The sequence below is a fragment of the Zootoca vivipara genome, chromosome 1, assembly GCF_963506605.1.
Source record: "Zootoca vivipara chromosome 1, rZooViv1.1, whole genome shotgun sequence".
Taxonomy (NCBI): Eukaryota; Metazoa; Chordata; class Lepidosauria; order Squamata; family Lacertidae; genus Zootoca; species Zootoca vivipara.
Genome location: NC_083276.1, coordinates 82,477,644 through 82,489,496, shown reverse-complemented (window position 1 = coordinate 82,489,496; position 11,853 = coordinate 82,477,644). Strand labels below are relative to the sequence as shown.

The following is an 11,853-nucleotide window of genomic DNA, read 5'->3' as shown; positions in this document are numbered from 1 at the left end:
AGTAAGGTGTGCTCTCATCTATAAACAAAAATTTGAGAACAATGGTGAAAGAGAATTACTTCCATACTTGATATGACACAGAATAGCAAATCATCTTTCACCTTTTCCCAAACAGCAGTAGTTTCATGAGGACACATGCTTCTGCCTAGGGTGACATAGAGCTGCATAACCTTTTCTCTAGGTGTTATACATAGCAACATGTAAAGTGATATTCTCTTCTTCCTCCCTCTTTCATTTAATCAAAGGCTGGTTTTGGAGGCTACATATTGAAGCAGAGGAATAACAAGGAACTGCTTAACCCCCTCCCACCCTGGCCAGTTCACCCCAGAAATGAGCTTTAGGAACTCAAAGTTCTTACCTCAAGAAGAGGTGAGCAACCAGGAATTCTTCACTTGCTCTTGTCCCAAGGGTCCTTTGTGGGTGTTCAGATTCTTCTCCACAATCTGCTAATGGCAAATGACCAGGAGAGTTCTTGTTACCAAATGAGGGTCGGGAGTAAAACAGATTGGCACATAAATGTTCAGTCTCCTTTCCCCCATTTTTTGGGGAGTGTGTGTCTAGTTTATTTCTGAACCAAACCAATGGAAGCCATGGTCATTTCACTCATAATGTGCCATTCATATTGGCTACTGCAGATGTTATGCACTGATAGTCATCTTTACTTTATCATATGCTATATTTTTGTGGACGACAATATTTTGACCTAGCATAAGTGTAGGTTTGTCACTCATTCCTTGTTTTAACTGTTCACATTTTAGGACCTCTCATCATAATTAATAAAATATATAGCATGGACAGAGTTTTCCCATATTTTAAAGGACAGCAGAAATTTGTAATCCAATGTTATCTTGTTTTACTGAGGCATTAGCTACTCTCTGACATCAGTAAATCTTATGCCCAAATACATGTGCATAATATTGCAAACTCTGAGCTGAGATTTCAATGTTATGCAACCAGAAGAAGAAGAGGAAGAAGAGGAGTAGGAGTAGGAGTTTGGATTTGATATCCCACTTTATCACTACCCTAAGGAGTCTCAAAGCGGCTAACATTCTCCTTTCCCTTCCTCCCCCACAACAAACACTCTGTGAAGTGAGTGGGGCTGAGAGACTTCAAAGAAGTGTGACTAGTCCAAGGTCACCCATCAGCTGCATGTGGAGGAGAGGAGGCATGAACTCGGTTCACCAGATTACAAGAATTCCGGACTTAAACCACTACACCACACTGGTGTACACCAGACAAGACAGTACAGGACAGACTTAGGACCTAAGAATGCAGGTTGTGTCGAGGATTGGCACAAAACAGCAGGGTAGGGAGCAATTTCAAATGAAAGGCAGGAGGGGGTGCTGAACCCTATCTCTGCTCTCCACTTTTCCACCGCAAACTCACCTGCTTTTCTCTGAGATGCAATTTGAGATTTGAAATTAAAGGCAGGATTCACCTAACCAGGCAACCTTCCCCCAACACCCCCCAGATTGGCTCAAAAGTAACCTGCAGAACAGTACACAGAGGAAAGAGGGGGGGGGGTCATTTCATCTGACAAGCTGTAATGTTTGCACAGACAGAATGGTTAGAAAAGTGTGACATTGAATTGCACTCTCTTAGCCTGATTCATTTTGCCCATTCACTAAGTAGGGGTTGTTGTTTTTTAAATGGTTATACTTTTTGACAGGAGTGGATGCTGTCTGCAAACATAGTAGCCGCTTTCCCCAAGCAGCTTAGAATGGTAAATGATAAATGGAAGTGTTTGGATTCTATATTTTTTCTTGATTAGATTAGGCAAAATACCAACAGAAATTGATATGTATTTTCCCAAAGAATTTTTTTTGAAAAAATAAAACGTTGCAAACTGCTGTGGAAATGGGGAAAACAGAATTAGTGACTGGAAAAATGAGGCACTAGGAGAAACTGAAATTGACAGATTCACCAATGTCTTATTCTGACTAGTGTCACAAGTTTTTCCACATCATCCGTATGTTTTGTTCACAAAAAGTTGATGTTTTAGAACATCCTTAATCACCCCTTGTACCATGCTACTACAGCAAAGGGAGAGCTTCATCTAGCCTTTAAAGCTGGGAAGAATTGTGCTGTTCTTCCTACTGAAAGGGTGTCTTCCCATACATTTGTCAGGCTGCTGTGCTGAATAAAAAAGGAACATGCCTGCAATGTTTAAGCTGCAAATACATTGAACCAGAGAATTTTGGAGTTGGAAGGGACCACAATGATTATCTAGTCCAATACGGCTTGAATCCACAACCCTCAGATTAAGAATCTCATGCTTTACCAACCAAGCTATCTCTTCCCTTTCACGAAAAGAATGCAGAGATATTGCATTAACCCACCTCCCTCAATGCCCAACTAATATGATGGGTGCCTTAAACTTGAAACTTAAATGTTTTATCTGAGCTGAGGTTTAAAATTAAAAAAAGTCTCATGAAAACACTGCTTGGCTAATTAGTTTCAGTCTACATTTATGGAGATCTGCTTTATCTGTTGATCTCTTAACAGTCACAGGCAACATTCAAGAGACAACATGTAGCAAAGTCTGCCAGCCATACAACTTTTGTGAACAGAAAATGAAAATAAATTCTGTATAACTGATTTGCCTTGAGATAACTGAGCTGTTCATTAATCTGAAGGATAGAAATTAAAATTCACAAGCACTTTGAGATTTCATCAGGTTAGTCAACATAGCCCAAGTATCTTTACCTGTGAAGATGATAGATGTCATTTCTAAAGCCCCACAAATCAAGATGCGTAGATAGAACTGCCCATTTTATACTTGGTTTGGTATTGCCTAGAAACCGAATCCTTGAGACATATGAATGAGAGCTGTATCATTAAAATGTTGTGTAGGACCTCTCAGCATAATCACCTGAGGACATGCTGTGTGGGAATTTGTTCTTGCTCCCACTGTTCATCCTTAATTAGTTTGAAATTAGTTTATTTGCTTCAGCCACTAGCCATAGCAATAAAATAAAATACAATATATTGAAGACAGGGGTAAAAACCTAACTATACAAAATATGTTCTGGAGGTATACATCAAAAATCAAATAAAAGATCTTATTCTAATTGCCCCTGCTAAAAATAATTGCAGTTTTTGCTGTCGCCTGATTATCTTGATCTGCTAGAACAGGGGTGTCAAACTCAAATTCATCGGGGGGCGCATCAGCAGTTTGGTCACCCTCAAAGGGCCGGTTGTATCTGTAGGACTATGTGTCCACTCTTTATTATCATAAATTATTGTCACTGCATTCAATTATTACTGTTTTTTTGTAATAATGTAAGTAATAACTAGCTCTGAAAGCAGAAACATAGTCAGAATAGTAGATATTCAAATGTACAATTGTTGTACAATTTATTGAAAAATGATTTTTGGTAACTGCACTGGGTGGTGGAGGCTCACTAGGGTTTCATGCAGGAGCTTTGCAGAGCTACTGGTACCTGGAGATGCTGGGGTCCTTCTGCATGCAGGACAGATGTTCTGCCAGTGAGCCATCACCCTTCACCAAAGGGACTGGCTGAGGTTGACTCACTGGAGCTGCTCTCCTGGTTCCAGGGTTTAAGGGCCAGAAGTATAAAGCAGCATCCTATGTTTCTGAGGAGAGGGAGAGGGAGAGGGAGAGGGAGAGGGAGAGGGAGAGGGAGAGGGAGAGGGAGAGGGAGAGGGAGAGGGAGAGGAGGGGAGGGAGGAAGGAAGGAAGGAAAGAGGGAGTGGGAGGGAGAGAGGAAGGAAGGAAAGAGGGGAGAGAAAGAAGAGTAGGAAATAAGGAAGGGAATAAAGAAGGAAAGAAAAAGAAAGAGGGAGAGAAGAGGGAAAGGGAGAAAGAAGGAAGGAAGTAGAGGGAAAGAAAGAATAAGAATGAGGGAGAGGAAGAAAGATGGGAAGGACGGAAGGAAGGAAGGAAGGAAGGAAGGAAGGAAGGAAGGAAGGAAGAAAGAAAAGAGGGAGCAGGAGGGAGAGAGGAAGGAAAGAGGTGAGAGAAAGAAGAGTAGGAAAGAAGGAATAAAGAAGGAAAGAAAAAGAAAGAGGGAGAGAAGACAGAGATAAAGAAGGAAGGAAGGAGAGGGAAAGAAAGAATAAGAACGAGAGAGAGGAAGAAAGAAAGGGAAGGGGGGGGTCGCCGCCTTGATTCAGGGCCAGAAAAGAGCGCGAAGGGACCCCCCCGGCCCCAGCTGTTTGTCGGCGCTTTGTCGGCGCGGTGCTTCAGCAGCAAGGTCCCGCTGCTGGGTCCCGCTGGCTGGGGCGCTCGGCGGGCCACATGACGAGGTCTGGCGGGCCGGATTTGGCCCCCGGGCCTTGTGTTTGACACCCATGTGCTAGAAGAAAGGACACAGTAGCAATGGTTGAGTGACCTGGTATGGATAGTAGTAGATGGGTAATAACCTCACTCCTCAAAAAGGGGTATCATAGTCTATTCCCAAACCCATGAACATTCAAGCCAACCCAGCAGTGCCAAAATACTTGTCAGTGGCAAGTGTCTTATGAGCTCTCTGTAGTCTGAGTGTGCATGGTTGTCTTGGAAGATATCTAATAGGATCAGTTCTGGGGTTGCTTCTAATACCTGCTTTGTTATTTTGCAGATTTCTTGTAGGACTGATGTCCAAAAGTGTTGAATTTTGGAGCAATCCCACTACATGTGGAGGTATGTGCCTATAGCGTTAGACCTTGTGGTGCAAGCAAAGCTTGGAAGATCTTGCTGGCTGATCGGGGTGAGGATTCCAACCAGTAATTCAACTCCTGAGCTTGGGGTGCCATGGCCAATCCCCTTCCTCACACCCCTTTACTATGTTTATCCTGCCCAATGCCATTTCTGCATCTGTACAAACAACCTTCTTTTCCAAAATTCAGAGGGAGATCTTCCTGTGAAACCCCACAGGAGCATGACGAGGGCAGAACTCTGTCCCTAAGTTATATAATAACTAGTATCATGAAGCCCGTTAAATTAATGGGTGCTAGAATTAATTAGCGGGTTCCCCCCCCCCCCGGTGACTCACCCACCGCCACCACCTCAGCCCCTCACTCAGTCCCTTCCCCGCCCCAGCCAGCTGCCTCCTCAGCTTCCTCTCTCCCTCCCCATTTCCCACCCTCTTTTTTCTACTCCTCTTCTCTCTCTCTCTCTCCCTCTCCCCCCCCCTCGCTGGTCCCAGTTGCAGCAGCCCTTCCAACCCCCCCCAAAAAAAATCCACACACACTTCCAGGGACTAATTCCCCCTTCCCCCACGGGTGCGCCTGCCCGCCCACTCTCCTGCTTTCGCCCCTCATTAACGCTAAACGATCCTTCAGCCCAGCAGCCGCATCACTCGCACGCTCTCTGTATCCACACCCACCTACCCTCCTTTTCCCTTTCGCTGGCACACGCCTGCCTCCTCTCCTTCCCCTCTAACGGAGAAGAAACCAGGAGGAAAGAGAGAGATCCTTCTGTAGCGCAGCAGAGGCAAGGAGAAGCCACACACTTTTTTTTCTGGTATGGTTTATCCCGTCCGAAGTCTCTGCGCTCCAAGTCCCAATGGCTGTCCGTGGGGCACATGCGCAGTAGGGCTCAGGGCGGCTAACAACAAATTTTAAACACTTAATTGTAATACAACATAAACACAGCATAAAATACAGTGAATAATATGAATAACAATTAAATTCAAGCTCAAGAATCAATTTGGGGGAAACCCATCCAATAAACATTAGATAGTCACCAGGGCGAGCTGCCTAAATTAGACCTACTTGGGCCAGTGAGGAGGCCAGGGGAGAATTAGCTGTGGGGTCCCAGAGCGGGTAATCTTCATAAAGGGGTGTGTGGAAGAGAAGGGAAATAAAAAATCAGTTTGAGTTCAAATTAAAGGCCAGGCAGAAGGAGATTAAATCCTGTAGGGCCCTAGTCTCATGGGACAGAGCATTCCACCAGGTCGGAGCCATCACTGAAAAGGCCCTGGCCCTGGTGGAGGATAGTCTGACTTCCTTAGGGCCCGGGACCTCTAAACTATGGTTACTCATGGACCTTAAGGTCCTCTGTGGGGCACACCAGGAGAGGCGGTCCTGTAAATACGAGGACCCTAAGCCACAAAGGACCAGCACCTTGAACCTGACCCTATACTCCACCGGGAGCTAGTGCAGCTGGTAAAGTGCACTGGGTGAATATGCTCCCATGGCAGGGACCCCGTGAGGAGCCTCGCTGCAGCATTCTGCACCCGCTGGAGTTTCTGGGACAGTTTCAGGGGCAGCCCCGCGTAGAGCGAATTACAGCAGTCAAGCCTGGATGTGACTGTCACGTGGATCACTGTGGCCAGATTGGGGCGGGAGAGGTAAGGGACCAACTGCTTAATGCGGCGAAGATAGAAAAATTTCGCCTTAGCTGTTGCTGTAACATGTGCCTCCATGGAAAGGGAGGCGCCAAGGATTACACCCAAATTCTCAACGGAAGGCGCTGGCACTAATTGGGCGAGCACAAGAGAAGAGAGCTGGTCCCTCATCCCCATGCCATCCCGATCCAGCCAGAGGACCTATGTCTTCAAAGGATTTAGTTCCATCAGCTCCCACAAAACCATCCAGCCACAGCCTCCAAGCATCTGGTCAGTGTGTCCGGGGCCGAGTCGGTGTGGCCATCCATCAGCAGATAGAGTTGAGTGTCATCAGCATAATTGGTGACAAACCAGCCCAAAGCTCTGGACAATTTGGGCAAGGGGGCGGACAAAGAAGTTAAAAAGCATTGGGGAGAGGATTGTGCGATGACATCTCCCTCCCTAGTGCCACCCTTTGTCCGCGACCAGAGATAAAAGAGCACAGCCATTGTTGGGCTGTGCCCTGTATCCCCACATCGGCGAGGCAGTGGTCCAGAAGATCATGATCAACCATGTCAAAAGCTGCTGACAAATCTAAGATAATCAGCAGTCCCAACCCGCCTCAATCCAGTTGTCTATGGAGATCATCCATTAGGCAACCAGAGCCGTCTCGGTCCCGAAACCAGGACGGAAACAGGACTGAAATGGATCTAAAGCCATGTTTCCTCCAAAAACCTACCAAGCTGTTTAGCAACCACTCTCTCAAAACCACCTCAGGAGGCTCGAGTGGCGGTTAGGCATTGGAAATTAGCATGAATTACGTCATCATCTGCCCAGAGAGTAGTGAAATATTCTGATAAAGGTGTTGGGGGCGGAGCTTGTCCTGAGCCTGCGGAGGTCAGGGTCGTAATGCATGCCCCAACGGCAGCCACAGAAGGCGGTTCCGGTAGATGTACATCACTGGGCACCTTGCTGGTGGTTAACTTCTCACAGAGTGCAACACACGGGTTGCAGTCAGATTTAGTGGTTAGGTTCCAATGCCTAAGCCAATACTGCTCAACATCCGTAACCAATAAAGTTGTGGCCTTTTCGCCCAATTAAAATCTATACAGTGTGTCTTGTGTCTTATTTCATGGGAAGGAGGGTCATCGCCACACAATTACCTTACCCAGATACGGAAGATTCGAAACTGGGTGGTAATTGGATAGATCTAAAGGGTCTAATGAAGTTTTCATTAAGAGCGGACACACCACTGCTTCCTTCAGCTCCCCTGGGATTGTCCCCGTGCCAAGGGACAAATTGATAATTTCAAACAAGGGGATCCTCTAGTCCTTACCCCACCAGGCAAAAGGAGTCACAGCCTATTTCGGCCTAAAATAAATCCCACTGCTATTAGTGGCAATTCACACAATCCTGTGCACCAGGCTCAGAGGTTCTTTGATGTGTCCCACCATGTTGAGAAGCCTTTTCTTTCATAGCACCCGGGCTGATCCTACTGAGAGACATTCATCTGATCTCCCCCACTTTACACTTCAGATTAGCAGATAAAACCATTTTACTCTGCTAAGTTTTAGTGTGGCTTTATTTCATCCTTCTGTTGGTGTAAACTGTTTATTAACAATGAGTACAAAAATTGATTTTAGCAGTTCAGACTACTTATTTTGGCTTTTTAAGATGGGAGCAACTGTGAATTAATCTGATAAATAAAGGTGAGGTATAATTTTAAAAATAAATAAAACAGAGTAACATAGTGCAGGACAAAGACAATTCACTCACAGTCTACTTGTTCCATCATATAGAAGGAAACTTCTGTAAGTGCAGAAGACAACTGTAAACTCTGAGGACAGCCCCTGGGCCAAAGAGTCCAAAAAGCCAGCCTTGGGGCCAACTCCTAAGAAGGTCACTTAGGCTAAACCTGCTTTCTGCACCTAACCACCAAAATGATTGAATCAACCTATTTACACACTCAGCAGGTGTAGGGAAACAGGCAACTCACCAGGCTGCTCACAAAAAACAAATCCACATTTTTATCTATTGGAAACTCAAACTCATCTTGAAGCGGAAATGTATTAATCTAATAAAATCTTTACTGTCATCCTTATGAAAGCATCTTTCACATCTTAATTTCTCAGATTGTAGATCAGTGGATTTAGCTTCATCCCTGAGGACAAACTCATCCATTGTCTCCCAAGACACACAGATGCCAGCCAACCATGCTATGTACTGTTAATGGCACCTACTGACTATTAAGTGTAGAATGGGCAAAAAAAGCAACCCATCAGGGCAAACACACACACACACACACACACACGCCTTCTTGGTTATTCTCTATTGGAAACTCAAACTCATCTTGAACAATAACTGACTTAATTTAATGAAATATTTCCTGTCATCCTTAGGAAAGCATTCTTCATGTCTTTATTTCTCAGAGTGTAGATGAATGGATTTAGCATCGGGATCACAAGAGTATAGAACACGGAAACAATTTTATCTTCATCCTTTGAGACACTGGAATTGGGCCTCAGATACATAAAGATGATGGTCCCATAGAAGATTGTGACAGACGTGAGATGGGAGGCACAGGTGGAAAAGGCTTTGTGTCTGCCCTGGGCAGAGCGAATCCGTAGGATGGCAAATATGATGTAGATATAAGAGATGAGGATAATCAACAAAGTGATCATACCTAACACAGTACATAAGATAAAGTGTACAGTGTTAGCCACTTCTGTGCTTGAACAGGAAAGTTTCAGGATGGGAGGAATGTCACAAAAGTAATGACCGATAACATTTGAGCTGCAGAAAGACAGGCTAAATATCAATGAAGTCTGAACAGCTGAATTCACAAATCCACAAATATATGCACCTTTTACTAACAACAGACAGAACTTTGTAGACATGGCAACATAATAGAGTAATGGGTTGCAAATGGCAGTGAAACGATCGTAAGCCATGACAGCTAGAAGGCAAGTTTCAACTGTGCCAAACATACAGAAAAAGAAGAACTGCATAGCACACTCTGTGAATGGAATAATGCTATTCTCTTGTAGAAAGGTCATCAGCAACCTAGGAGCGATAGTGGTGGAATAGCCAACGTCAACCAAGGACAGGTTGCTGAGGAAAAAGTACATTGGGGTATGAAGGTTTGCATCAAGAGCGGCTAGGATGATGATGCCAAGATTTCCTGAGACTGTGACAATGTAGATCAAGAGAAATGCCAGGAAGAGAATGGTCCACAGCTCTGGATGTTCCATAAAGCCCAGAAGGATGAATTCAGTCACAATACTGTGATTCATATATTCCATGATTTATGGCAAAATACATTTGAAACAAGTACTTTTTAAAATCCTCATGAAAATTTATCAGCATTTTAGTGCAAATTTCTCCTAATAAACACCTTTCTATATGCAGTTTTGAGTAACATGCACATTTTTGCAATGGATTTACTCCAAGGTGATAAAGTTTATTTGCACTAATATGTGCATTTTATGAACAGCTTCCCCAATATATGCATTTTTGAACTCTTTTTTGGCGAACTACACCACAAAATTCAGCGGAATGCCCACTTAAGGATAACAGAATTTGGATTTGCATATTAGTTTGAGAGGTTTGAGTTACATAGTTAGGGAAGGGTTAGTGCTTCTTGTGGGAGACACGGCATGCTCCTTCAGGGGTATTTTGTCCACCTTTTGTCCCAGCCCGTACTCACCTGTGGCTCCTAGAAGCTATCAACATGTGACAGTGTCCACACCATGGGAAATGACTTTGACTGGTTGGCTAGGCCACATGATCGTGGATGTGAGGGACAGGGGATATCGCGAAGTCCCTCCCCTCCTGAGTTCAAGCCCATCCCCGAGCGCAGGGGAAAGCAGGGAGAGTTCCGATTCCAGTAGGGAAGCAGGAAGTCGTGTCCGAGGCTCAGACAAGGTAGCGGAGCCAGGGTCCCAGGTGGGACAGGAAGGGGCAAGCAAGGGGGGCAGACCCATCCCCCCAACTCCGGAATTGCGCAGAAAGCGGAGAGGGAAGGGGATGGGTCTACCAAAGTTGTTATGTTGGAGAAAAACGCGCCAAACGCCATTCGGAGGTTCTGATTCAAGCTGAGAAGATGTGTCCTTGTAAATAGCATTGCCTTCAGCACTGTAAATACGCAGCACCAATAAAAGATAAAATGCAGAGCTGTGTAGAGTCGTTACTCTGAAGTAGCCCGCTCCGGCCACTGTGACAGCAACCTCCGAATCTTTTTTGGGCTACTTTGGAGTTGCCGGGATGAGCGCGCCAGAAGCGGAGAAATGGCGGCAGATCGCAGAGAAAGCCCAGCAGGACCTGCAGCAACTGGCGTTACAGGCACAGGGAGAATTGAAGGCAGCTAAAGAAGAGACGAAGAAGGTCCAGGAGGACAGGCAACACCTTGCGGAACAGGTGAGAGCGCTACAGGAGAAAGAGCAGCAGTTAAGGGCGGTGGCGGTGGACCTCCAGAACAAGCTGGATGCAGAGAAAAACAAGGGAGGAAGGGGACCCCAACTCCAAGTGCTGCCAGGAAGGAGAGCAGGGACCCTAGTAAGCAAGTTCAATGGAGATCCGAGGGGATATCATGGCTTTGAGACTGAGATCGTGTATGCTCTTGAGCTGCACCATGATGAGTTCCCTGATGATGCGCACAGAGTAGCGTTTATAGTGGAACACCTTACCGGGGCAGCCAGGGAGTGGCTTAGACCGTTAATCGCGACAAAAAATCCTTGCATGAAGGATGTCAAACTATTTTTAGGGGCTTTAAAAACAATGTATGCGTCTGATAGCCATATGGACCAGACCAAAGAGGAACTGCATAATTTACGACAAGGAAAAATGACAGTTCGCGAATATTGGTCAAGATTCACCAAGCTGGTGCACAGACTGGGGTGGGAACTGCACTCGCCTCCGATGGAAGCGGCGTTCTACCTGGGGTTGAATGAGGATGTGAAAGATGAGCTCTCGAGAGGTCCAAAGCCCAGTAATATGGATCAGCTGAGCAAAGCGGCTCTGGCGGTGGGGGTGAGACAGGAATCCCGATGGAACGACAAGCAGCCAATGCGCGCAAAGCGAGCTTGGTTCCCACGGTCGCAGGAGAAGCCACTCCCCCAACAGCCATCTCAGGCCATGCCAGGGGCCAGCCAAGACCAGGAACCCATGCAAATTGATAGCGCGCGCGCGGGGGCTTTTCAAACCCCAGCGGCGCCAAGACGCAAGGAGGGAAGAGGCGGGAATTGCTTTCTCTGCAACTCCCCTCAGCATCTCGTCAGAGACTGCCCACATCGCAGGGAATGGCAAGGAAAGGCGGGAACGGTTGTGCCCTCCCCCACTGACGCAGCACCACAGCAGGGAAACGAGACAGCCTGGCTGCAGGAGACAAGGGGCAGCAGCCAGGCGCAATCGGCAAACAACAGCCCCAGCCCACCCACCCGCACAGCGAGGAGCAGCGCCAGCCCACCCACCCCAGAGCAGGGGTGGTTCTAGAAGTGACGTTAACGCTCCCTAATGGGTATCCCCTGACGGTCCTCGCGTTAATCGACTCAGGTGCCTCTGCCAACTTCTTTTCGAGAAACTT

The 11,853-nt window shown here is 46.2% G+C and overlaps 1 protein-coding gene across 1 annotated transcript; it reads right to left on the bottom strand.

The window, feature by feature from the left end:
* Positions 1 to 8,638: 8,638 nt before the first annotated feature.
* Positions 8,639 to 9,574, bottom strand: LOC118090774 (olfactory receptor 5AR1-like). The gene has a single exon (XM_060277580.1). It carries the CDS (start codon positions 9,572 to 9,574, stop codon positions 8,639 to 8,641), a length of 936 nt encoding a protein of 311 aa, XP_060133563.1.
* Positions 9,575 to 11,853: the final 2,279 nt, after the last annotated feature.

What these genes read in the sequence shown, in the direction of transcription:
- LOC118090774 (XM_060277580.1), bottom strand. Translation starts at nt 9,574, where the DNA reads ATGGAATATATGAATCACAGTATTGTGACTGAATTCATCCTTCTGGGC.